The sequence below is a fragment of the Schistocerca piceifrons genome, chromosome 4, assembly GCF_021461385.2.
Source record: "Schistocerca piceifrons isolate TAMUIC-IGC-003096 chromosome 4, iqSchPice1.1, whole genome shotgun sequence".
In the NCBI taxonomy this organism is placed as follows: Eukaryota; Metazoa; Arthropoda; class Insecta; order Orthoptera; family Acrididae; genus Schistocerca; species Schistocerca piceifrons.
The window spans coordinates 324,238,607-324,262,877 of NC_060141.1; the positions used below are offsets into that span (position 1 = coordinate 324,238,607).

Here is a 24,271-nt window from a genome sequence, read left to right on the forward strand (position 1 = left end):
AAAGTCGTTTGTTGTTAGCATTATTAGCTTATTCCCAAGAGTTAGCAGCTTTCACTCAGTTAATACTAGGCAGAAATCAAATCTGCGTGTGGAATGCACTTCCTTGCCTCTTGTGCAGAAAGGAGTGCAGTATTCTGCTGTATCCATTTTCAATAAGCTACCACAAGAACTCAAAAATCTTAGCAGTAGGCCAAACATTTTTAAGTCCGAACTGAAGAGTTTCCTCATGGCTCACTCCTTCTATTCTGTCGTGAAGCTCCTGGAAGAGCTGAAAAATTAAGCAAATTCCAGTGTTACATTGTTCATTTTCTTTATTTAAACTTACGAATTGCCGCCTGAATATATGTTTCTTATATTTCATTTTATCTGTTTCTACTATCGTGTTATAATTTCATTTGTTGACTCGTTCCATGACCATGGAGACTTCTCCTTAATTTGGTCCCACGGAACAATAAATAAATAAATAAATAAATAGTTCTAAGTGTAGGGGACTGATGACCTCAGATGTTAAGTCCCATAGTGCTTAGAGCCATTTGTCCGTTCTGATCGAGATTTGTCTGTTAGGGAAAATTCCCAGCTTGATATCGCCTAAACTACTTTCGACATGCTCGAGCGGTTAGTGCGTCGTCCCCTTGTGCAGCACAGTTTTTCTGCCGGCATTGTGAGGCGGTTTTCGCCTTACGATAGTAAAAGAGCGTAAGATGTCAGAAGTGTCCTTCCTGATTTTCATCTCTTCTGAACACACGTTCTCACCGTTCCATCCATCGCCAGTCACGAACACACACTGACGTTCCAATGTCAAGTCATGTTTTTGACGTTTACGTGGCCGGCACGGTTAGGCAACTGCTTTATCCTTGGGGCCACAGCAGGTGCAGGATTTGCAGGCGCTATAGATGGAGCGCGCGAGCGAAACGAACGAACTTATGAGAAACCCAATATACAGGGTTTCAAAAGTCACAAGATGTTTGGGACAATCTATCGCAGGATGCCATTCGGCCTTTTATTATGCATAAATGATTGCTTTGCCACTAGAGGGAGGTACCACCATTGACTGTGACACGCATCTTTAATTTGATCTGAGCTTGTTACCATATACTCCTACAATCATGAACTACCTGTCACTTGACTTGCCAGTAAAATGATGATGTCCTTGAGAGTGTTGCACTGAATAATTGTGTGACTTCCCCTAATTTCAGTTCTTGCTTGTGAGCCCCTACCGCCGATTACAAAAGAAATCTATATTTTCTAGTTTTCCAAGTTCATTCTTGCGAATAAGTGCAGCAAAGTATCATAGCATTTTCTAATCACGGTACATATTTCTAAAGCATAGAACTGCTTTGGTTGCCCGTTTTTACATTACGAAAACACGACACCATATTGGCCAACAAAAGATTGCTGTGTATAATTATTGAAGTTCTACGAATTTGTAGGGCATTATATCTGCGATTATGGTAAAAATACCGAAAACAACTTAAGTATTTGCTTGTAAGCGGAACAAGTTTTTCGTGCCACAGCGCCTATCTTCTGTCAAGTCGTCGATGCAGCATTAACCCCAAATCGTCCTTTTTTATACAGTGTGGTCCATTGATCGTGACCGGGCCAAATATCTCACGAAATAAGCGTCAAACTACATCTTCGGATCACACTCTGTAATTTAGAGTACAACAGAATAGAGGGTAACAAGTAATATAATAAACATTACGATAAAAATAATTTACGATGTTAATACATAGCGAAGACATGGCACGGAGCAGCAACTACCAATAACATCCTCTTATATGCACTGTTGACTGTGTGGGAATACCATGGAGCTAAACAGTAGATGTCCCACCTCTTGCCTGGCAGTCTACGTCATCTTTAGCTAATATTATACCACGTATGCAGCATATGTCAGACAGCATGGATATGTATATCTTAATACACTCCTGGAAATGGAAAAAAGAACACATTGACACCAGTGTGTCAGACCCACCATACTTGCTCCGGACACTGCGAGAGGGCTGTACAAGCAATGATCACACGCACGGCACAGCGGACACACCAGGAACCGCGGTGTTGGCCGTCGAATGGCGCTAGCTGCGCAGCATTTGTGCACCGCCGCCGTCAGTGTCAGCCAGTTTGCCGTGGCATACGGAGCTCCATCGCAGTCTTTAACACTGGTAGCATGCCGCGACAGCGTGGACATGAACCGTATGTGCAGTTGACGGACTTTGAGCGAGGGCGTATAGTGGGCATGCGGGAGGCCGGGTGGACGTACCGCTGAATTGCTCAACACGTGGGGCGTGAGGTCTCCACAGTACATCGATGTTGTCGCCAGTGGTCGGCGGAAGGTGCACGTGCCCGTCGACCTGGGACCGGACCGCAGCGACGCACGGATGCACGCCAAGACCGTAGGATCCTACGCAGTGCCGTAGGGGACTGCACCGCCACTTCCCAGCAAATTAGGGACACTGTTGCTCCTGAGGTATCGGCGAGGACCATTCGCAACCGTCTCCATGAAGCTGGGCTACGGTCCCGCACACCGTTAGGCCGTCTTCCGCTCACGCCCCAACATCGTGCAGCCCGCCTCCAGTGGTGTCGCGACAGGCGTGAATGGAGGGACGAATGGAGACGTGTCGTCTTCAGCGATGAGAGTCGCTTCTGCCTTGGTGCCAATGATGGTCGTATGCGTGTTTGGCGCCGTGCAGGTGAGCGCCACAATCAGGACTGCATACGACCGAGGCACACAGGGCCAACACCCGGCATCATGGTGTGGGGAGCGATCTCCTACACTGGCCGTACACCACTGGTGATCGTCGAGGTGACACTGAATAGTGCACGGTACATCCAAACCGTCATCGAACCCATCGTTGTACCATTCCTAGACCGGCAAGGGAACTTGCTGTTCCAACAGGACAATGCACGTCCGCATGTATCCCGTGCCACCCAACGTGCTCTAGAAGGTGTAAGTCAACTACCCTGGCCAGCAAGATCTCCGGATCTGTCCCCCATTGAGCATGTTTGGGACTGGATGAAGCGTTGTCTCACGCGGTCTGCACGTCCAGCACGAACGCTGGTCCAACTGAGGCGCCAGGTGGAAATGGCATGGCAAGCCGTTCCACAGGACTACATCCAGCATCTCTACGATCGTCTCCATGGGAGAATAGCAGCCTGCATTGCTGCGAAAGGTGGATATACACTGTACTAGTGCCGACATTGTGCATGCTCTGTTGCCTGTGTCTATGTGCCTGTGGTTCTGTCAGTGTGATCATGTGATGTATCTGACCCCAGGAATGTGTCAATAAAGTTTCCCCTTCCTGGGACAATGAATTTACGGTGTTCTTATTTCAATTTCCAGGAGTGTATTATGCTGGGCATTATCGTAAGTTATATCCAAATAACAATCTATATGTTGTACAGTTAAAGTCTTACATAGCACAACGTAAGGAAGAATATTTGACCAGCCAATGACATCAGTTAACACGCTGGTGGATTTCCCTGCGCAGAACTTGGTGTACACGGAAGATGGGCTGCAGGACACCGCTAGTTGCCTAGCGACGCGGACGGCTTACCGATAGCGATGAACGATGCTATGCTAGTGCTGCACTCGATTCGATTCGGCCTTGAACGATCTTCATATCAGTGTTGGTTTCAAATCGTCCTTCAGCGCCGAGCGTTGACGATATTGCAGTGCCTGTGTTATTCCAAATTACGGTGCTGTGCATGCATGTCCTGAGGAACGGGTACTGTTTCGATTACAGCCGTTATGAAAAACAAGAATTGTATTCGCAACTGCGATTATGGAAAACCATCAGCTGTATAATAGATTAATAGCAATGAAAAGTTGTGGATGACGAGGGCTCTAACCCAGATTTCCCACTTAGTCTATCGCGAGCGGTCGTCTTACCGTTAGGCTGTTCATGGCCAGACCCAAACTTTCATATGTCGTCAACCATATGTCTACAAGCTGTATTCGTATATCCGTTACGCATATTCCCATACAGGTGATACATTTTGCTGGAAAGTCGCTTTCCAATTTCTTCGCATAAATACGATATTGCACTGCCTGTGTTATTCCGAATTATGATGCTGTGCTCTCATGTCGTGAGGAACAGGCACTGTGGCGACTACAGCCGTTACGAAAAACAACGGCTGTGTTATTCCGAATTACGATGCAATGTTTATCCAAGAATTTTGACCAGCCAATGACATCAGTTAACAAACTCCATGACACTGCCACTGCCGACATCGGTGGATGGTATTCAGTGTACCTTATCCACACGTCATTCGATATAAGAGCTTATAATCTATTATTAACGTAGTGTCCGCGGCTCGTGGTCGTGCGGTAGCGTTCTCGCTTCCCGCGCCCGGGTTCCCGGGTTCAATTCCCGGCGGTGTCAGGGATTTTCCCTGCCTCGTGATGACTGGGTGTTGTGTGATGTCGTTAGGTTAGTTAGGTTTAAGTAGTTCTAAGTTCTAGGGGACTGATGACCATAGATGTTAAGTCTCATAGTGCTCAGAGCCATTTGAACCATTAACGTAGTGTTTACAATATTACATGTTTCCTTCTAATCTGTTGTACTCTAAATTACAGAGTATGGTCCGAAGATGACTCCACATCTGATCGAAACCAGCCACCACTTATGAACAAAAGTGTTTTTATGCGATCAAGACTGTTCTGTATAACATTTCAGTACCTGAGTGTATTTCTGAAGCTGCGGAACGTAATTTGAAAAACTGGCTACTGTGTCTCTAGTTACAAGTTACAGTTACGACTTGTTACAGTGTGGACAGTGATCGCAGCACGTATCACCGAATGTTGAATGAATGACAGGCGTATCAAGCTATAAATTTGTTACTCCCCAGAGGGCATTACGCCAGTACGGCGTAACACCCCTTCTAGCCCTGGTAACCACGGTGAGGAAGAGGGTCGACAATTCCTTTACGTCTGTCATATCAAGCTGAAACCTATTATTGATTATTATATATATCCCGTACAGATAGAAAAGTGCGAGGAAGTTATTGCTGCATTTCGCCTGCCGTTCCACATAGCGCCAGACATTTCTATAGCATTAAGATCAGGTAATCTATCAGGCCAGTAGAGTGAGATGCTATGCTTGAATAGTCGTACGACGAGGAACATACACATGCAAACCTTTTAATATGACTATTGTCACTTCGGAAGATGAGGGCGGCCACACTATATTCATCGCAAACATAGAGAAGAAAGGGTAACACTTCCTCACTAAGAATGTTGAAATAAACATCCTGATTCATATTCGCTGTAACCTGAATAAAAATGGGACCTTGTGGTAGTAAATACATCCCCAGAATCACCTATAGGCTGAACAGCACCATCCACACACTGCGGGTTAAATGCCTCATAAAATCATCGGAAAAATTGACGGCCTTGATCATTTCAAAGGAAGTAAAATCGTGACTCCTTGAGCCAGCCTACATACCTCCACTTATCCTACAGTCCAGTTTCTGAGTTGTCTGGCCCGTTGAAGATGCGCAGATTTACATTCCGCTGTGAGCTTTTGGCACGGTAACGAACCGCAAAGATCCTTTGCAGTCATTTCCGGTCCCTGTCGGTTAGAATATTTTAACGACCACTGTTCTTACACCGTGTTACGCCTTGTAGACATGTTGCACAATCCGCGTTGATGCGACAACAAATTATACGACATCGTACGTGGTGTAGTCATTGGCAGGTCTAAACACGACAGCTCCTCTCTGCCATTTTATCATGTCTCCACGTCGAGTCTCCGCGTCAACCCATCCTACTGTGCCAGTTCCACACCACCAAATGGCACTACTTCAGTGTCATAACTTAAGTCATAGGTGGAGTTCCACATTATTGCCTGATACCAGTTCTACATCATCTAGAAGGTTCCATAGCGATCAGTGTGTTCTTCTACAGGAGTGTCTAATGTTTTGTTCAGTGAGTTTATAAACTTGTGTTACATAAAGGTTAGGTACTAAAAAACGTATAAACCCCCTTCCATAGCTTTTGATACTGCATTACATTTGGGCACAGGCTACACAACTGAATATTTTAATAGGGCAATATCCATATTATTCTATGTATAACATGTGATTAATGTGTATACTATGAAAAATATTAACACATTCAATAACAGTGTACAGAGAAGGAGCGCAGTTAGTAAACTATTAAAGTTTGGGTCACCCACACAACTTTCGTGATAGGATCACAAGTCAAATGACGCTCTTGGAGAGCAGAGTCTTAATCTTCACATAAAATACGTAATAGTCTTAAAAAGGTAAAGAAAATAAAACCGTCGGACTAAGCAGTCTCCAGCTTATGCTGCACTCTGTCCACATACTGCCGGCGCCGATAAACCCACTTAATCGTTTTTTTCCTGCGCATCTTCTTCCATCGGCAGGCGCAACCACCTCGTATCACTTGTTTATGTTGCCTTTCCATTTCCGTTAGTATGTGGTTGGCACAAATTTTACCAATACAGCGAACTCCCGATTAACAGACTACGTATTACCCACGCATAGCTTGGCGAGTTTGAAAAAAATAAGTAACAAAGCCTGAGGTATTATGTTACCAGCAGAAAGATGCTCCTATCGTAGAACAAACAAGGGCGAATTGCTACTGTTTATAAGACTCTGGCTGGAAAGTGGAGTGCCAGCTGCCTCATTCTACCTTCCTCAACGTCTTTCAAAATTTGTATACTTTACTATACCTACAGTAAGATGATTCTTCCGTAAGGTATACAAATGGTCCCTAGCCCAAGCGTTATCCAAAACACTTAACTCAACTTCTCCATCACTAATAGACTCTCAGGTATGAGTCCCGTTTTCATGCACTGTGCTTCGCAGCATATTGGTAATGAATGCTGTCTTATGCGTTTATGTTACAAACAGGAGGAATATTTTTATTTACAATATGTTTTACCATGTCTATATGTCTATGTTACTCTCTAAGGAGTAAATGTCGATAATTTCTAAATCAATGGAAACATGGTACGGTACCTTTCAAAATTCTTTGCTTGTGTTAAAACAACAACAGCAGCTCGTCTGTGGAAGAAAATTGCAACACTTCCACTGTAGTTATAGCTGTGCAGATTGTGATACCGCTATTCGTCTGGCCGATCTTTCGTAACAGATTTCTGGCCATAATGACGTAGATGACGACAAGGATCCCTATGAGACAGTGTTTCTGTAGCTAAGTAGAAGAAGAGAGAGAACACGAGGCGATCGAGAAATCTTTTATCTCGCACAACGACGAACTGAGGCTTTGATTTGTCATCGACGTAGGACAAAATTCGTTTGACTATAGCACTGCTTCGACTCTCCGGAAAATGAGAATGTTCACGAGGAAAAAAGTGAATGAAAAACAGAAACAGAAAAAAATTATTACGTCCCGAAAGTGAACAGAAATAAGTGATACGAAATAAACTGTCTTCTTCTTAAGTTGGAGCCTCTGTATGACTACCGGCAGCAGCTTCACAGAATTATTCTTCTCCTCTCAGGACCTCATCCTTTCTCTTGATCTCTCATGCTCTTCTTCAGTGCTCTTCGCCATCTTCTTCTCTTCTCCGGTGTGATGTATTGGTTGGTGTACGCTTACATTCTCCTTCCCTTTGTCACTGACACTCAACTACAACCAGTCCTTCCCTATTCGAAAACCCACTTGATTCTCACCTTTCCTCTTACCCTCTCCTTTGTTTCCTATACTTTTTTGTCTTACTATCCATTTTCATCCTGAGTACTTGACCCATGATAATTCCCCTTTCAGTCAGATTTCTTTTGATATTTTCCTACTTCTTTGGTATACCCCTCTCTAGGATTTCGCACACATTTCTCATCTCATCTTCTAGCGCCCAGTATTTCCTCAGTATTTTCCTCTCTCCATTCTCCATTTGCAAACTAGTTTGCTATTTCCGACGAGGACCGCGTTAATAATAAGTCTTCCTTGAAATGTGACGTGTAGCGTATTTTGAAATACGTTAAACAGCAGTTTCCGATAAAAACAAAAGTTCTTTGATTATCAATGATTTTGGTTATCCGTGCAGTAGCGCGTCCACATTAACCAACCCCGACCTCAGTTCCAGTTGAAATAGAAAATTCTTAACACTTAGCGTGTAGCTGACGTAATATCACGCCCCTTGCGGGAAATGAGAATGTGCAGCGGACATAATATTACGTCACGCCAGTTATGACGATTTTCCGCCGTTAATAAAGAATTTTTATCGTTCCCAAAATCATCTGTGATTTGTGCAGGCTTTGTAGATGATAGTAGCGGTGTCACTTGAACAAGTCATCGTTCTTGAAACCTTTCTTACTGCCTCATTCTTCGTAAGCATTAGATGGCGTTACGGTTCTCTGTTTCGTGGGTTTTGTGTGTTTTTCTGTTGATTTATTTTTTTTTTCAAAATATGTAGTAAGGTGGAGAAACGTTTAGAGAAAATGATTTATAAAGACCTTGACGAGTCTACAGATGATGAAGACGAGTGTTTGTTGACGATTCATATTACACGTCATCTGGAAATTGTAGAACTTCTACACTTTCTTTGAAGATGAGCTCCTGCATTCTTTTATCAATTTTCACGGATTGTGTTGTCTTGAAGGATTCTCCTTCAGGTACACCATGAAATGAATGTGAGTATAAGAGTCCACTGAATGCCGTATTGGGCTGTGTAGCTCTCCATGTTACAATTTGCATCACACTGTACTCCAATGTCACTACAAAATTTCACTTTCATCTTGTGTTTTGTACGTTTCTTCAGATGTAAATTGCTTGTAAAAGAGACATAAACAGAATGACCACGTGTTCGCTTACATATCCGAATACAAGACTTCCTTCTCATGTTTTCTGTGATGGTTAATGTTTAAACTGAAGTTTCATCTGCATACTCAAACTTTCACACTAGGAACACCAAAATACGAGTTGTTACCAGATGGTTTTTTTATGTTGGGATACATAAACGACAGAGTCTTTGTCCCGCCTATGGCAGTTATTCTTAGAGACCTCAGAAATATCCAACTGTTGAAGCTGTTGATTCGATAAAGAGCGACCTGTTCATTTATATGTGGGATGAAAAGGACTACCGTTTCGATGTTCCTCGAGCAACAAATGGTGCTCATGTCGAATGTATGGTAATGTGTCTGTGCGAACATAAAACTTTGAATATTCTTCTATCCAGTGACACGCATGATGTGTTTCTATCTTTCAAGTATGTTTATAATAAACAATTGAAATTCGTTCTCTCTTTTTGAATCACTCTTTACCGGTATATATGCCACAGTTCAATCGGTAGCGTCATTTCGCAGTCTTTATACATCCGATTTTCAATTTTTTTTATCCTGTTGGAACATATGTTCCTGACGTATGTTTACATTTTCAACTGTTTTGAATTTTTGGTTTATTGTTGACAGTCGAATTGGTTATACTTGTTTTGGAATGCTTGGGGAACTTTTACTTTGGAAGAAGATGGATCAAAGAATTTGCATTAAATTTTGCTTAAAATATGGAATAAAGTGCAGCACTGCATTCTAAATGTTGACTGTGGCTTATGGCAAATCTACTATGAATAAGAAAATAGTTCATGAGTGGTGTAAACGTTTCAAAGAGGGTCGAGAAGAGGCTCACGAAGACAACGCCCCTGGTGCCCTAACACTTCAGTTACTGATGACAATGTGGAAGAAGTAAAGAATATTATTCTGGAAAATCGCCGAGTCACCATCAGAGAGGTTTCGGATGATGTCGCCATATCTTGGCTCATGCCAAGCAGTTTTTTTCGGATGTTGCAGGCATGAAACGTGTAGAAGCAAAGATTGTTATGAAACTGTTTAATATCGACCAAAAATGACATCGTGCGGAGGTCGCTCAGAAATTGCGAATGAAGGCGACAACGATCCAGAACTTCTAAAGAAGATTATAACATACGAAGAAACATGGGTATTTAGGTTTGACGTCGAATCCAAGATCCATACGTCCCAATGTAAACTGCCTGAAGAGCCAACACCGAAAAAATTCGACAAGTTCGATCATATGTTAGGGTTCTTATCACTGTTTTTGTCGATTACAGTGGGATGGTGCATCATGAGTTCCTGCCTTATGATCATACGGATAGTAAGGAATACTAGCTGGCGGTTATGCGCGGTTTTCGTGAAGAAATGTCAAGAAAACGAACAGAATTGTGGAAAAAATACTCGTGGTAAGTGCGTCACGATAATGCTCCCGCTCACATCACAATGCTTGTTCCGGATTTTTTTGTAAAAAACAAAACCGTTATGTTACCTCAGCCACCTTATTTACTCGACATGCCCCCCTAAGACTTCTTTCTATTACGGAGGCTGAAGAGAACCGAAAAGACGTCGTTCCGATACCACTGATGAGATAAATGCAGAATCGCTGAAGGAGCTGAACACCATAACGAAAAGTGAGCTCCATAAGTGCTTCCAAGATTGGAAAAAGCGCTGTCACAAATGTGCCATATCTGAGGGAGTTTACTTTGACGAGGAAAAAGTTGTTGTTGATGAATAAATAAAGATTCTTTAAGAAAAACAAAAATTCCCGTTACTTTTTGGTAAGGCCTCATATGCGAAGCTTGTTTCCAAATGGTACCATACCCAAAAGGGCAAATATTTGGGTAGAGTAGAAAAATTCCCTGTAACCAGAATAGTTCTCGTAAGCAAACAAACGTTGATACATAGTTTGTTTGGGCCTCACTAATACATCGTTTAGAAAAATTTAGAGTATTCCTCATTATTACCGTACATTTGTTAGGAATTTAATTTTCGATTTGGTACACTTTGTCATAAAAAATATTTTTAAAGTATAAAAATTATACTTGATGAACAAATAACCCTCAATATTGATATATTTTGTTACATTTATTGCAAATGACTTCAGAGGACATGTTTAGCAATCAAAAATTTAGAAAACAACTTGTCTTTGTCTAACTTAGAGCATAACTTACAATATATTAATTCTCTTCTGGACGTTCTAGAACGGAATTTAGTTCAATTCATACATAATTATTTTTTAGTTCTTGAGAGATATTATTACTCATACAAAAAGTAATTTTTTCTAGTATTACTGAGTTTTGGTTTAAAACATCATTCATCATAAAGAACGTCTATGCTTTTAGTCTCCATTCTCATTAGCTACTCGCACATCATTATCCTGTACCACAGTTTTGTAGAAAGGTGTTTGGTTCAATTCGAAGTCCATTGCAGAAAGTGGGAACAGCAATCATATTTCTTTGTCTGCTGTACACGAGGTCTGTTTGGTAAAACATTTACTTGAGGCAAAATACGATCATACATTATCACACTTCTGGTCATTTTGTGTTTGCACATAGGTATCATTGCATTTGCAGTATGCAGACCAACCAGTTATGATGTATGATGAATAATGAGAGGATTAGACTAACTAATTTGGAAGGTTTTTTACTTTGGAACATATTTGACTGAGTTCTCGCAAATTGGGCCAGAAAAAAACTCGGTTCAGGGAGCGAAGTGTTCCCTATTTCTAAAATACACTGTCATATTCCTCTGGGAGCGTTACAGTTTCAATTTTTCGTAATTTTTTCTACAGTACCAGAAGACATATTGCAGATATTTACAGGAAATTCAATCTGAAATCCTTATTGTGAAGCAAGCACACACAAAGGAAATAAAATACAATTATTTTTGTTTTCATATGCACAACTGTCACAAAACAATCGCAGTATAGTTTTAAGACTGACTTGAAAAAAAAAAAAGAAAAGAAACATGCCACAGACATGAACCAACTTCCTTTGAATCCCTACCATCTTCACTCTCAAGCCACCTACAAAAATGTGCAGTGTTTGGTGAATGCTGTTTACATAGTTCCGCGTAGTCAGCGCGTACACAACTTTCCCATTAGAGCGCGCCCCGAGAAGCACAACAGCGCAGGCACAGCGCTCGTCTGTCTCTGCACTACGAGATGGCGCTGCCTTAGAGACAGACCAAATTCTCCTTCCGCTGACCTGCGTACTAATGTGTAACGCAGCCCATGAGATTACTGCTAACGTAGAACCTTTTCTCCTCGCGGATCACACTCATGCAATGATACTTGAACGCATGAGGTGTTATAATGAGTGTACAGACCTCCAATTAGTCAGTCTGCATTTGTCTGCACCAGTCTGTACCAGTCTGCATTTGTCTGTACCAGTCTATAGTCAAGTTTCAGTCTGCACCTAATAAGATTACCATATTCCTGTACATAGCCATGAAGAGAAATGTATAGACACTTTGTCAAGTATCAGAGATATGTGAGAATAAGATTATCGTACCAAGACAAAGGAACTTCAGATTGTCAATTGTAAACAGCATCCTGAATCAAGTTACGTAATGTCTATGCTTTTTATTATTTTAATAAATGTGTGTGAAATTTAATCAAGTTCTGTTTAATGTTGGTCATTGTCAATCTGCTACTCTAAGCGTGCAAGTGGCATTTCTATCGTCTGACCTAACGGCAGAAGGTAAACACGCCACGATAAGACCACGAGACATTTTGCTGACACTCGCCTACTTCGTTAGAGCGACAAGTCAAATAATCTGATGGTGGTGTGTACCGAAGGTCTTACAGTATGCACACCACAGTGAAACAATTATGCTCATGAATAATTATTCCCAACACATGATACCATAATTGGCCTGAATAATACGCTCTATTAATTTGCGTCTTTGGTAAAGACTGACTTTGCATCAGATCAAAGTTCACTTGTCGGTTGGTTGGTTGGTTGGTTAGGGGAAGGGGACCAAACAGCTAGGGCATCGGTGTCATCAGGTTAGGGAAGGTTTGGTAAGGAATTCGGCCATGCACTTTCAAAGTAGCCATCTGGGCAATTGCCTGAAGCGATTTAGGGAACTCACGGAAAATCTAAATCAGGATGGCCGGACGCTGGTTTAAACCGTCTTCCCGTATGCGAGTCCAATGCGCTAACTACTGCGCCACCTCGTTCGGTGTCCAGTGTTCACTGTTACACTGCAATTTGCTGTCACAATACGCAGTCATATCAGTACAAGAGAAATGGTACTTTTAACTAAAAACTTCAAAGGGATTTGCTATGTTTTGGCGTAAAATGCTGGATCAGACGATCTCTGTATAAGAGATTTGCCACTTTTTGCAAGAAAATATTTACTTGCGAAGAGACACCAAGCCATTGGGAAGGGGATGACAGCTATGTCATTTCTTGAAGTTTTTGGGTTTAGTACCTGCTGGAAACAAACTTCACATACCGGGTGATCAAAAAGTCAGTATAAATTTGAAAACGTAATAAACCACGGAATAATGTAGATAGAGAGGTAAAAATTGACACACATGCTTCGAATGACATGGGGTTTTATTAGAACCAACAAGAAAAAAAAGTTCACAAAATTTCCGACAGATGGCGCTGGACAACAAAACGTCAGTGACTGCCCATGACAATCGTGTATAAAAGAAGCTGTAATGAGAGAGAGAATCAGATGTGCCAGCAGTCGCAGCTTGATGACGTTACCTGAAAAGGCGCCTTTAGTGAAGCTGTGTTATCAGAATGGGGAATGTGCTAGTTCAGCGTTACGATCCTATCGCCATAGGAAGGGGATTCGGAAGGAAGGGGATTCGAACGGGTAAAGGTCCGTTAACAAATGCAGCTGTGGCGAGAATGATTTCGAAGTTCCAAGCCACGGGTTGTTTAGACGATAGACCCCGTAGTGGCCGACCGAGCACAAGGCGTAATGCTGCTGAGACAGTTCAGGAAGAAATGGAGACTGTAGCGGGTTCGTCTACCGGGGCACGGGGAAGTCAGCACTCGTGCACGGGCATTCCGTACAGTACTGTTTGGTTGGCACTTAGGCGTACCCTCCGATGCTATCCGTACAAAATCCATCGGCATCATGAACTGTTACCTGGCGATTTAGTGAAGCGGAGGGCATTTGCGGTGTGGGCGTTTCAAAAGATGGCAGAAGATGAAGACTGGTTGAGTAACGTGTTGTGAACCGACGAAGCTCATTTCACGTTCCGAGGGTCTATCAACGCCCACAACTGCAGAATTTGGGCTACCGAAAATCCTAAAACTGTCGTGGAAACTTCATTGCACGACGAGAAAGTCACGGTAAAGGTTGGATTTACCACATTTACCGTTATCGGGCCTTTTTTCTTCGAGGAAATGCGTGATTCTGGTTTTGTAACTGCTACCGTGACGGGTGAGAGGTACGCCGATATGTTACAGAACCGCATCATCCCTAGCCTGGCTGATAAACACCTGCTGGAACGTACGATGTTTATGCAGGATGGCGCTCCACCCCATATTGCTAGACGCGTGAAAGATCTCTCGCGCGCGTCGTTTAGTGATGATCGTGTGCTCATCCGCCACTTTCGTCATGCTTGGCCTCCCAGGTCCTCAGTTTTCAAATTTATACTGACTTTTTGATCACTAGGCACATATGTAAAGTAGAAAATCTAATAAACCCAAAAATGTTTCGAATTTCCTACTTCATGTTTGTACACACGAATTATAAGCTTCAAAAACTGATATTTTAGCCAGTCCACAGGCAATGGCAGCTGCGTACGAGACCAGCACCTCAGGTGTAAAGTGAGAGCATGCGGCCACTCACGTTGGATCTGGGCGTCGACTCGGCGCTGGATGGCGGCGAAGCTGAGCGGCGGCGGGGCGCGGTTGGAGGCGGCGCCGCAGGCGAAGCCGTAGAAGTCCGCGCAGGGGTCGGCGCGCCAGTCCACTGCGGCGAGCAGGCTGGAGGCGGCGTGCCGGCACGCCAGCGTCTCGCACACGCCGCCCCCGCCGCCCCCGCCGTCCAGCCGACCGCGGCCCGCGCCGCTGCAGCCATCCTCCTCCTGCAGACACACACGCACAGATTAGATTGGATTAGTACTCGTTCCACAGATCATGAATACACTTCGTAATGATGTGGAACGTGTCAGGTTAATAACAGGTGTCTATACAAGATAATACATTACACAAAATATTACATGACACTTAATATTTTTAATTAATTTGTGTGTGTGTGGGGGGGGGGGGGGGGGTTACCCACTTACTATATCCAAAAATTAATCCAATGAGTAGAACGAGTTGCCATTAAGAAATTCTTTTAATTTCCTTTTAAATGCTATATGGCTCTCTATCAGACTTTTGATGCTATTAGGTAAGTGACCAAAGGCTTTTGTCGCAGCATAATTTACCCCCTTCTGAGCCACAGTTAGATTTAACCTTGAGTAGTGAATATTCTCCTCGTGTTGTAGCCATGTACACTGCTATTACTTTTGAATTCGTTCGGATTGTTAATACCAAATTTCATAAGTGAATATATATATATATATATATATATATATATATATATATATATATATATATTGAGGCTACAGTGAAGATCTCTATCTCTTTAAATAAGTGTTTGCAGGATGATCTTGGATGAGCTCCAGCAATTATTCTGATTACACACTTTTGCGCAATAAACACTCTTTTACTCAATGATGAGTTACCCCAGAATATGATGCCATACGAAAGTAGAGAATGAAAATAGGCGTGGTAAGCTAATTTACTGAGATGTATATCTCCAAAATTTGCAATGACCCTAATAGCATAAGTAGCTGAATTCAAACGTTTCAGCAGATCCCCAGTGTGTTTTTTCCAGTTCAATCCCTCATCAATGCATACACCTAGAAATTTTGAATATTCTACCTTAGCTACCGATTTCTGATCGAAGTCTATACTTATTAATGGTGTCATTCCATTTACTGTGTGGAACTGTATATACTGTGTTTTGTCAAAATTTAATGAAAGCCCATTTGTAGAGAACCACTTAATGATTTTCTGAAAAATATCGTTTACAATTTCACCAGTTAATTCTTATCTGTTGGGTGTGATAGCTATACTTGTATCACAAATGATACTTTGCAAGTCAGTCTGCTGCTTCTCTCTGTAAAAAAGTCAGTTAAAATACTAAATACAGGGCTAGTCCGAACTGCGCTGACAAATTACAACTGACCATACATGAACAGATTTCCTTGAGGGTCGTACATATTTCAGGCCGTGTCTTGAATCGCTTCGGTCCCCGCCCGTGCTTTAGTGCAGATGCGACCTTCAGACCGATAGCCGCAGTTCTCGGAACCTACGATCCGGCCTCTCATCATATAAAGAGACGGGAGGATTTCTGCGACGGACCTCGTTCAGCCAAATTAGTGAGTTTTCGGCGACGCGATCCTCCAGCAGAACGGCGCGTTCAAGGCGGCTACCTCGCAATTTTTCTCACACGACATGAAAGAATCTGTTGAGTAAGAAAAATTGGTTTTTACGTCAGGTACAACTTCATGATGAAGTCCCTGTAATTTCGGTAATGGTTGTACGGATCGCTATGAACTTCTGTTTGGTATATATTAGACCTTATATTGCACATATGAAATTTAGCTAATAAACTGAATTTGTCTTTAGAATTGAGAGGAGCCCTCTATGTATCACCGATCACGAGAAAATTGATGTTATGCATCACACTCTTTTGTGATCGCTCGCACCAGCAATAAAGCTAGAATGAAATACTCATAACACAACTCCTACATCAAAAAACGGTGGGAGATATCGGAATGAGATTTTGGTAAATGATAGCAAGCAAAGAAAAAGATTATTTCGCCTATGACAGACAAGTGGAGCTTTCTCGTCTACCGCGACATGCGAGTATCTGCAGAGTTTTATAATAGAATGAGGAAATTTTTTGAAGAGTATCGGTATATGATGAAATGAGAATTAAGGTGGCTTTGCAACAAGATATCTGAAGAAATTACACATTTACATTTAAACCGCGAATGTGTTCTTTCATAAGCTTTTGACCTAATTTGTCCCCAGTTCCTCGTTTAATAAACGACTGTTTCAGGGTTCTGTCGCATTTGCAACTTAATTTGGATTTTACAGAGGTGACAGTCTGTGAATTCCGCTCTGCTATGACAAAAGAAGCAAATTTTAACATGGCAACAAGAGGAATGTAGGTCATATTCGACCTTCATCACTGGCGAATGAGTCCTTTTCCTGTTACAGCAATTTTTAGTTATTGTAATTCTAGTACACGAGGTGAACCAATGGCCAAATTGAAAAACTTATAGAACTGTACTGTGAAATACGTCGTTTTGGAAAACTGACGTGAACATTATACAAACAAGAAATTAAAAATTAAGGCGTACAACGAGATGGTTGAAACGTTTGCAGACATTATTCGAACTGTGGAGCAAAGTCTTATAAAAACTAACAACATTGCCAGACGAGGAAACACTTCAGAAATATGCAAGCAGGAAGCTTTTCTTGATGTGAGCGAAAGTAGGACATAATTTATCTTAAGTAACATCAAGACCTTTTCTAACAACCTGGTTTTAGTTGCAGGTAGCAGGTCAGGCTGTAAATGTGTTTCATTGCAGGTCACTGATGATGCTCTGTTTCAACAGATCAAAACGGATTTGTTGACAAAAATTCGCATTTTCTTGTAAATGCAGAGACGCATTTAAAATACCATCAGTAATTTGTGAAATAACCCCAGAAAGTTGTAGGTTTCTTGAGGGAATCGTAAAACACACGGAGAGGGGGGGGGGGGTGAGCTGTATATAATTATATAATTGTGTTCTGTCTATTATTTAACAGGTATTATGAATTACTATACTTTACGAAAGCTCAAACAGCCAGCGACTGCCAAAGTTTTCTTCCTAGGGTCGTCCATGTTTTCTCTCAAAGATATAAACTACTTTCAAAGTGCGAAAGTGTGCTACAATAAATAAAATGCGTATTAGATGTCTCGCCGTACAGCGTACTTGCGGTGAGGACAGACAGTGGCAACTCCTGAAATCCGTCGTGCATGCTCTGTGGCCTGTCGTGCACGCCCGGCAGTCCTGGGTCCCTGATAAATCACAAAAGTCCACTGATTTGCCCTCACAAACGGACGGATCCATCCTGCTGGCATATAGGAGAGCTAGAGAGCTACGGGCAGGTACTGAACGTTAGTGGGAAACGACGGACCACAGATGGGCAGGTCAGATACGTCAGAGGCACCCGTGGAACTGGCCTTCGGTTCTGACGCGTCGCGAAAATTCTCTCGTGTACGGCCAGCTAAAACCTGAGAGACTTTTCGGAGCTATTTTCTGGGTATTTTGGAGTAAGGGGCTAGTGGTGGCTTCTACAGACCACGTGCACCTCGTTTGCTTTCTCACCAGTTACTGTAGCATCAGATTCTGGTAGGTTATAGCAGCTCGCCAAGTAGTACGCAGATCAGCCACCTGTGTAATTTTGTAGTTGGGCGCACGAAGAGTGTTAACGCAGCATTCAACTACACAGTTATCTACTGTAGCGATGAGATGGACAGATACATGCTGTAGTACAAAGCAACGTTTTACAGTATTCGACGTGATGGGAACCGAACTCCTTCCACAGCACACCCAGACAGGTGAAGCACCGGCTGATTCAAAAAGAAATAAGAAATTTGTTTATTGCTGACAAACTATAAAAGAGAGAAACACTGGATAGACGACGGTTCAAAGTTTTTACACAATTGTGCTGTTGTTTTTTGTAGCAACATGGCGACTGCACGCAAGAGAAAACATTTTGTGAGTTGGAATTTGCGCATAGCCACTACAACTAGTGCAACGTGAATTCCGCTGTCCATTCGGCAGGAAGCCACCTCTGCACAAGCAGATTTACGACTGGCGTATAAAAATTATTGGAAGTTGGTTGCATATGCGAAGGGAAGAGCACTAGTCGGGCACGTGCGTCTGATGAAAATGTCGAACTTACACGAGGTGCATTCACACGGAGCGCTCGAAAGTCCACGAGGCGAGCAGACCAGGAACTTCAGCTTCGTCATACAATTCTGTGACGTGACCTGAAACGATGCCTACATGTGGAACCTAACGAGTTGCAGTTACTACAGCAACTCCTTCCCGGCGACCATAAAACAAGGTATGAATTTTACAATTCACTTCTCCAGGACATGGCAGAGGACACTTTTTCCCGGCCACTCCCGCCGGAGGTTCGAGTCCTCCCTCGCGTATGGGTGTGTGAGTTGTTATTAGCATAAGTTAAGGTAGTGTGTAAGTCTAGGGACCGATGACCTTAGCAGTTTGGTCCATTAGGAATTCACACACATTAGAACATTTTGACACATTTTCCGAACGACTCATTTTTTTCAAAAGAATCGATGTTTCATCAAACTGGGTACAGTAAACCGACACAATGTAATAATTTAAGGGTCACAAAATCTTAGCGTCGTCGTCGAACATGAAGGAGACTCATCGAAAGTGAAAGTTATCTGGACCTTTCTTTTTTTTTGCGGAGGAAACTGTGACAGAAATGTCATACCTGGACATGCTGCAAAACTGGTTATTACCTCAACTACACGAACGTTCCAATGACTTCATTTTTGTGTAAGACCGCGCCCCGCCTGTCTTCCACCCTGAGGTGCAACAACGTCTCAACAGCACAATCCCACAACATTGCATTTGGAGCGAGACGTGGAAAGCAAGATCTTGTTCATTGTTTCTGGCCTGGCCTGGCCGTACACAAAAGACCGAGTCTTTGTCCCACCTATGGCAGCTAGTCTTTAGAAGCTCAGAAATCAGATTCTTGAAGCTATTGATTCAATAGACAGGGACCAGTTGATTCGTATTTGGAATGAAATGGACCACGGTTTCGATGCTTCTCGAGCAGCATGGTTCCATGTCGAGAGTATGGTATAGTGTATGCGCGAACGGAATCTCCCTCTACCCACTGACATGCGCAGTGTGTTTCTGTCTTTCATATGTTATCTGTACTAAACGATTCAAATCTGTTCCTTCTTTCTGAATCACCCTCTACCGACATATAAGCCCCCAGTTGAAACAGTAGCCATCGGCATCGTGCACACGTTCGGCGCAGTCTCCACCTCAGTGATCAGTCAGATGAAATGCTTAGTATCTACAGCTTCATCGAGCAGCACAGTCAACTAGGTGAGGCTGCTGTTCAGTGAGCCCTGACGGTTCTAGGGTCCGAACTGCTACTGCAGAAGCGAGGCTTCTCGTTGCGTGGCGTCTACTGATACTCCATCCAGTCCTCAAGAGTCCTGGGTTCGAGGCCCCTGCAGGCCCTGCTGGCCGCTTTGGGCCGCGGCCAGGGTACGCCAGTCCAGTTGTGGCTCAGTGTGTTGTGTAGCGGTCACCTTTCTCGCATCAGCAAGGCCGCCGTCGCCACCAACCGCTGTTACACTGACCCAGTACACCGCTGCCTCAGCACACTTATTTGCTGTTGCCAGCCATAGTCATCACTGTGCCATAGCCGTCCTCCCTCTGTATGAAAAACGTTGAAATATACCGAATGTTCTATTGAGCCATCATTCTTCACACCGCGCTCGCCACGGCATTTCGCAGCCATTCTGGAGGCAAAAGCTGCCATCCTGCAACACTGGTGCCAGTGTCATGATCAACACAAACACGACACCATTAAACCTGATTTATATTGTGTCTATAGCACACCGAAATTGTCTGCACAGCAGTGCAAATGTCGACGGTATACGTTGTGTTGTTTGGAAACAGCTTGTTCCGTCCACTCAGGGTACTACCCGCTTGCCCTGATACCCTTCAGCATCAATGCTGCATTCAGTACTGCTAGGCTCTAGTTTCTTTTTACGAAAGTATTAGTTGCACATTAACAGTGATACAGTATTATTTATTCTTGAAGAGCGTTAAGAATTGCAGATGCATAAGCACTGCGATTTGTGTGAGGTATCACAACGTAAAAGTATGTTAAATAAATTATACTCAGGCATTTGAGATATCATTCTGTGAGGGTGGTGTTGGAGCTCTGTGATTTTTACAGTGGAGACGATTGTTATTCATCCAGGATATGGGATAAGACTGCCAGTCGCTTTCGTGCTTGCAACACTGGTACTGCAGCACGATAATCTCCTCGCCCCCTCACCCCCTCTCTCTCTCTCTCTCTCTCTCTCTCTCTCTCTCTCTCTCTCTCTCCCTCCCCCTCCCTCCCTCCCTCCCTCGGATAAGAAGGATGCCAATAATGTCAGTAGCATGCCTTTGGGGGCAATTCTATGACCAAACGTAACACCATCTTTAATTTCATGGAAAAGACAATGGAGAAAAGAAGCAGTGCACTGCTCATATCCCGATAGCACAAAAAGTTTCGAGTCTGACAAAAAATAGAAAAAGTTAAGACGATTGTTTTCATGCTTCAGGCGTTCTACAATCTCCCCTTCCTCCGCCCCCTCCCCCCCCCCCCCCCACTCCCTCTCACTTGACTACAACGCACAGAACGTTCATACAGCCAAGTGAAACTATCAGGATAGTCCTTCTTCAGGATGTTGTTCGGATCGTCCATCACACTGGCTTAATGTCAGCTATAATGTCAAAGTGTTCACGCCTTATTTTAACTTCACTTTGTAGTTCTGTGATTGGTTCATATTAAGAACACTAACTCTCGTCATCTGTGATGATTTTTTCTGGAAAAGGATTGCCCACATTTTGCCTTTCAATGAAGTCACAACAGACGACCACGCATGAATCAAAACATCCGGTTCAATGAGTAGACATACATTTTAGCAGTTGTCCACTTAAATTAGCAGCTGTTCTTGCAGTTTGTCTACACAGGTTCCAGAAAGGTGAGCACTAGAATTTCCTATATTTGAAATTTAGCAACGCCACCAGAACCACACCAGAGGGACTCAATAACATTTAGTATGTCAGGAAGTCTCAAGCAGCACGGTGTAGCTAATATTGCTTTCCTTAATCTACACCAGCACAGTAATTACATTTTTTAATGAAACGCACGCCTTTCCTTCTGTTAAAACTACCACGCTGAGAGGCCATGATCCATACTTAAAACAGGAGACCGAAATCTCTAATAGTATGGAACAGTGGCAGGAGAATCCTTAGTCGTAGTGTGTCACATTTCTGTGAATTTTAAAAACAGGTATACATCACGTAGGGTGATGTTCATATAGAGCGTGAGGCTCGGTAATGAGTTACACAAGGGCTTAAATAGAGACAGTAGAGTCAGGAATTTGAAACACTGACAGATTGGACACCATACATCACATTCTCTATTTTGTCTCCTTTTGTTCTTTTTATTAATTAATTAATTAATTTGTTTCACTTAATTGAAATTGAAAATTTGTTGAAAATGTGACCTGCTGCAGAATACTGAAAAGAACATAGTCACTTTGCAGCAAAATGGTAAAATATAGAGGACAAAATAGACGGGAACGTAGTTAATGGAGTAGAATGAGATGCATTCCGAATGCAGTGCAATAGATAGTCTGTTACGAAAGAGATTCTACCAAACGTGCGTCTATACCTCTAATGTTCATAAGACGCATCTTACTCTTGACATTGGTAGTGCATCATTAAATAATTACATAGGAAGTGTCACTTTTTGCCACATTGATAGCTCAAGAAATTCACAGCAATTTAAGACAGTATTACAACGTATCCCTGCCTAGGTTGAAATTTATTGAGCCAGTGTGAGACATAAGTTGAATAGTATTGGTGACAAGTGGGACAGCTCGTCTGAAGTACATTCAAAGTCTAATACCTAATGGCTATATGGCTATTGCACAGTTTTCAGAGATTTTACGTTATGAGACATGGGTAGCCATATGTGCCCATAATGTCCGTACAGAACAATGTGCATTGTTGCCAAATTTATTCAAGATGGCGGCTCTCTCTGCCTGATAGATGTGGAGACATCGCATTGATGACATTGCCACCCTCCTTTCTACCCCCTCCCTCACTTCCTGTACCCTCCTTCACTTCCCCTCTCCTCCCCAACTCCACTCCCCACCCCAACATGTGAAATGGTGGTAGAAAGATGCAATCTGTGCTGAGCTACTGGAGAGGAAGAGTATAAGGTACTGTCTTTATATATATATATATATATATATATATATATATATATATATATATATATATACCTTATTTATTTTTGAAGGTGTTTGCCTGCTGCTGGATTGTCCTACAACTGCCTTGACTCTTCACCAGCTCCCAACCACACTTTCCACTGGAACTGCTCCCCGCTGTTTTCGATCGCACGTGTGTATTTTTTCGAAGTTTAAAGACTGATTGCTCTAGTCCACAATATCGCCAGCAGAGGGTGCTGGAAAGTGTCCTACAGCCACCCCACCCCACTTTTGTGGGGTGTATGTATGTTCATCTTGTTGTGTGCCCTAGTCTACAATAGCATTCGAATCTGGTGGGAAACTGTCAAACAGCTGCTGCCAGAAGAAATGCCTCTGTCCGATATGCATGTATACAATTGCTGAGGAAGCTGTACACAATAACAATGGATAGAACGAAGAACGTTCACTGTAGTGTAGAAAGAGTTGACTCAGTACTGATCTACAGATAACATAACTGCTGAGGTACACAGGCACAGATATATAGTAAGAAAGGATAGGACCGCAAACTACCAGTGAAATGTTCGAAGAGTAGCCTGCTACCGATCTGCTGAGCAACTTGTACACAACTACATGGTAAAAAGGGACAGGGCAGTAAACTATCACTGAAGCGTAGGAAGGCCAATACACACACCACAATTGACAGAAAACGCATCATTGCTCTTGTTACACATCGATATTGTGAAAAAACCAACGCTCGTGAACAATGGACCAGAATGCAACATCTGCGCTGGGAATTGAGAAAAATCACTGTAATAACACAACTACCGATAAAACTAACCCCAAAAGATCTCGCCACGAGATAGTGGCAGCAGCCGCATGTGTATTCAACTTGGTGTGTGGGTACAGACTAAGAAGCTTAGGACCAGCCTTCCCTTCTACCTTCCCTACCTCTTCTCCTTCCTACCCCCTCCACCACAGATATGGATCGAGTTTTCCAGGCCTGTTCTGACATGACGCTGATGGTGCGCAAAGAGCTCTGTCTGTTGGCTGTGCTTATATCGTTTCTGGTCTACAGAAATCAGTCACATATGGACAAAAGACTTCCTTTAAGTCGTTAAACGTATTTCTCGGAAATACTGGCCCCACTGGAACAATTGCGAGATGCCTGACTACTTGTCACGGATGAAGAACTTAATGGTAAACAGAGGCATGCATTCAAACGTTCTGGACGTGCTGGCGTTGTCTGAAGGTCCTCAGCTAAGTAAAATCAGTCTTATCTTGGAAAAACGATGAAATAAAACGTCCTGTGGGGAATGGAATCCTCTCAGATCTTTACACTCATTATCTCTCTGTGCGCCGATCCGCCCACTCTGTCCCCGACAGGTGGAGAGCAGTGTCTTCACTCTCTAGCCTCCGCCAATGCAGGTGCTTA

The 24,271-nt window shown here is 42.9% G+C and overlaps 1 protein-coding gene across 1 annotated transcript in view; it reads right to left on the reverse strand.

Moving 5' to 3' along the window:
• Positions 1-14,817, reverse strand: part of LOC124795819 (neprilysin-1-like) — a 307,752-nt gene extending 292,935 nt beyond the window's left edge. Inside the window, exons 1-2 of the mRNA XM_047259900.1 lie at positions 14,794-14,817; positions 14,587-14,752 (exon numbers count right to left, since the gene is read on the reverse strand). Coding sequence (XP_047115856.1) covers positions 14,587-14,752; positions 14,794-14,817 — 190 coding nt within the window. The remainder of the gene's footprint in view (positions 1-14,586; positions 14,753-14,793) is intronic.
• Positions 14,818-24,271: the final 9,454 nt, after the last annotated feature.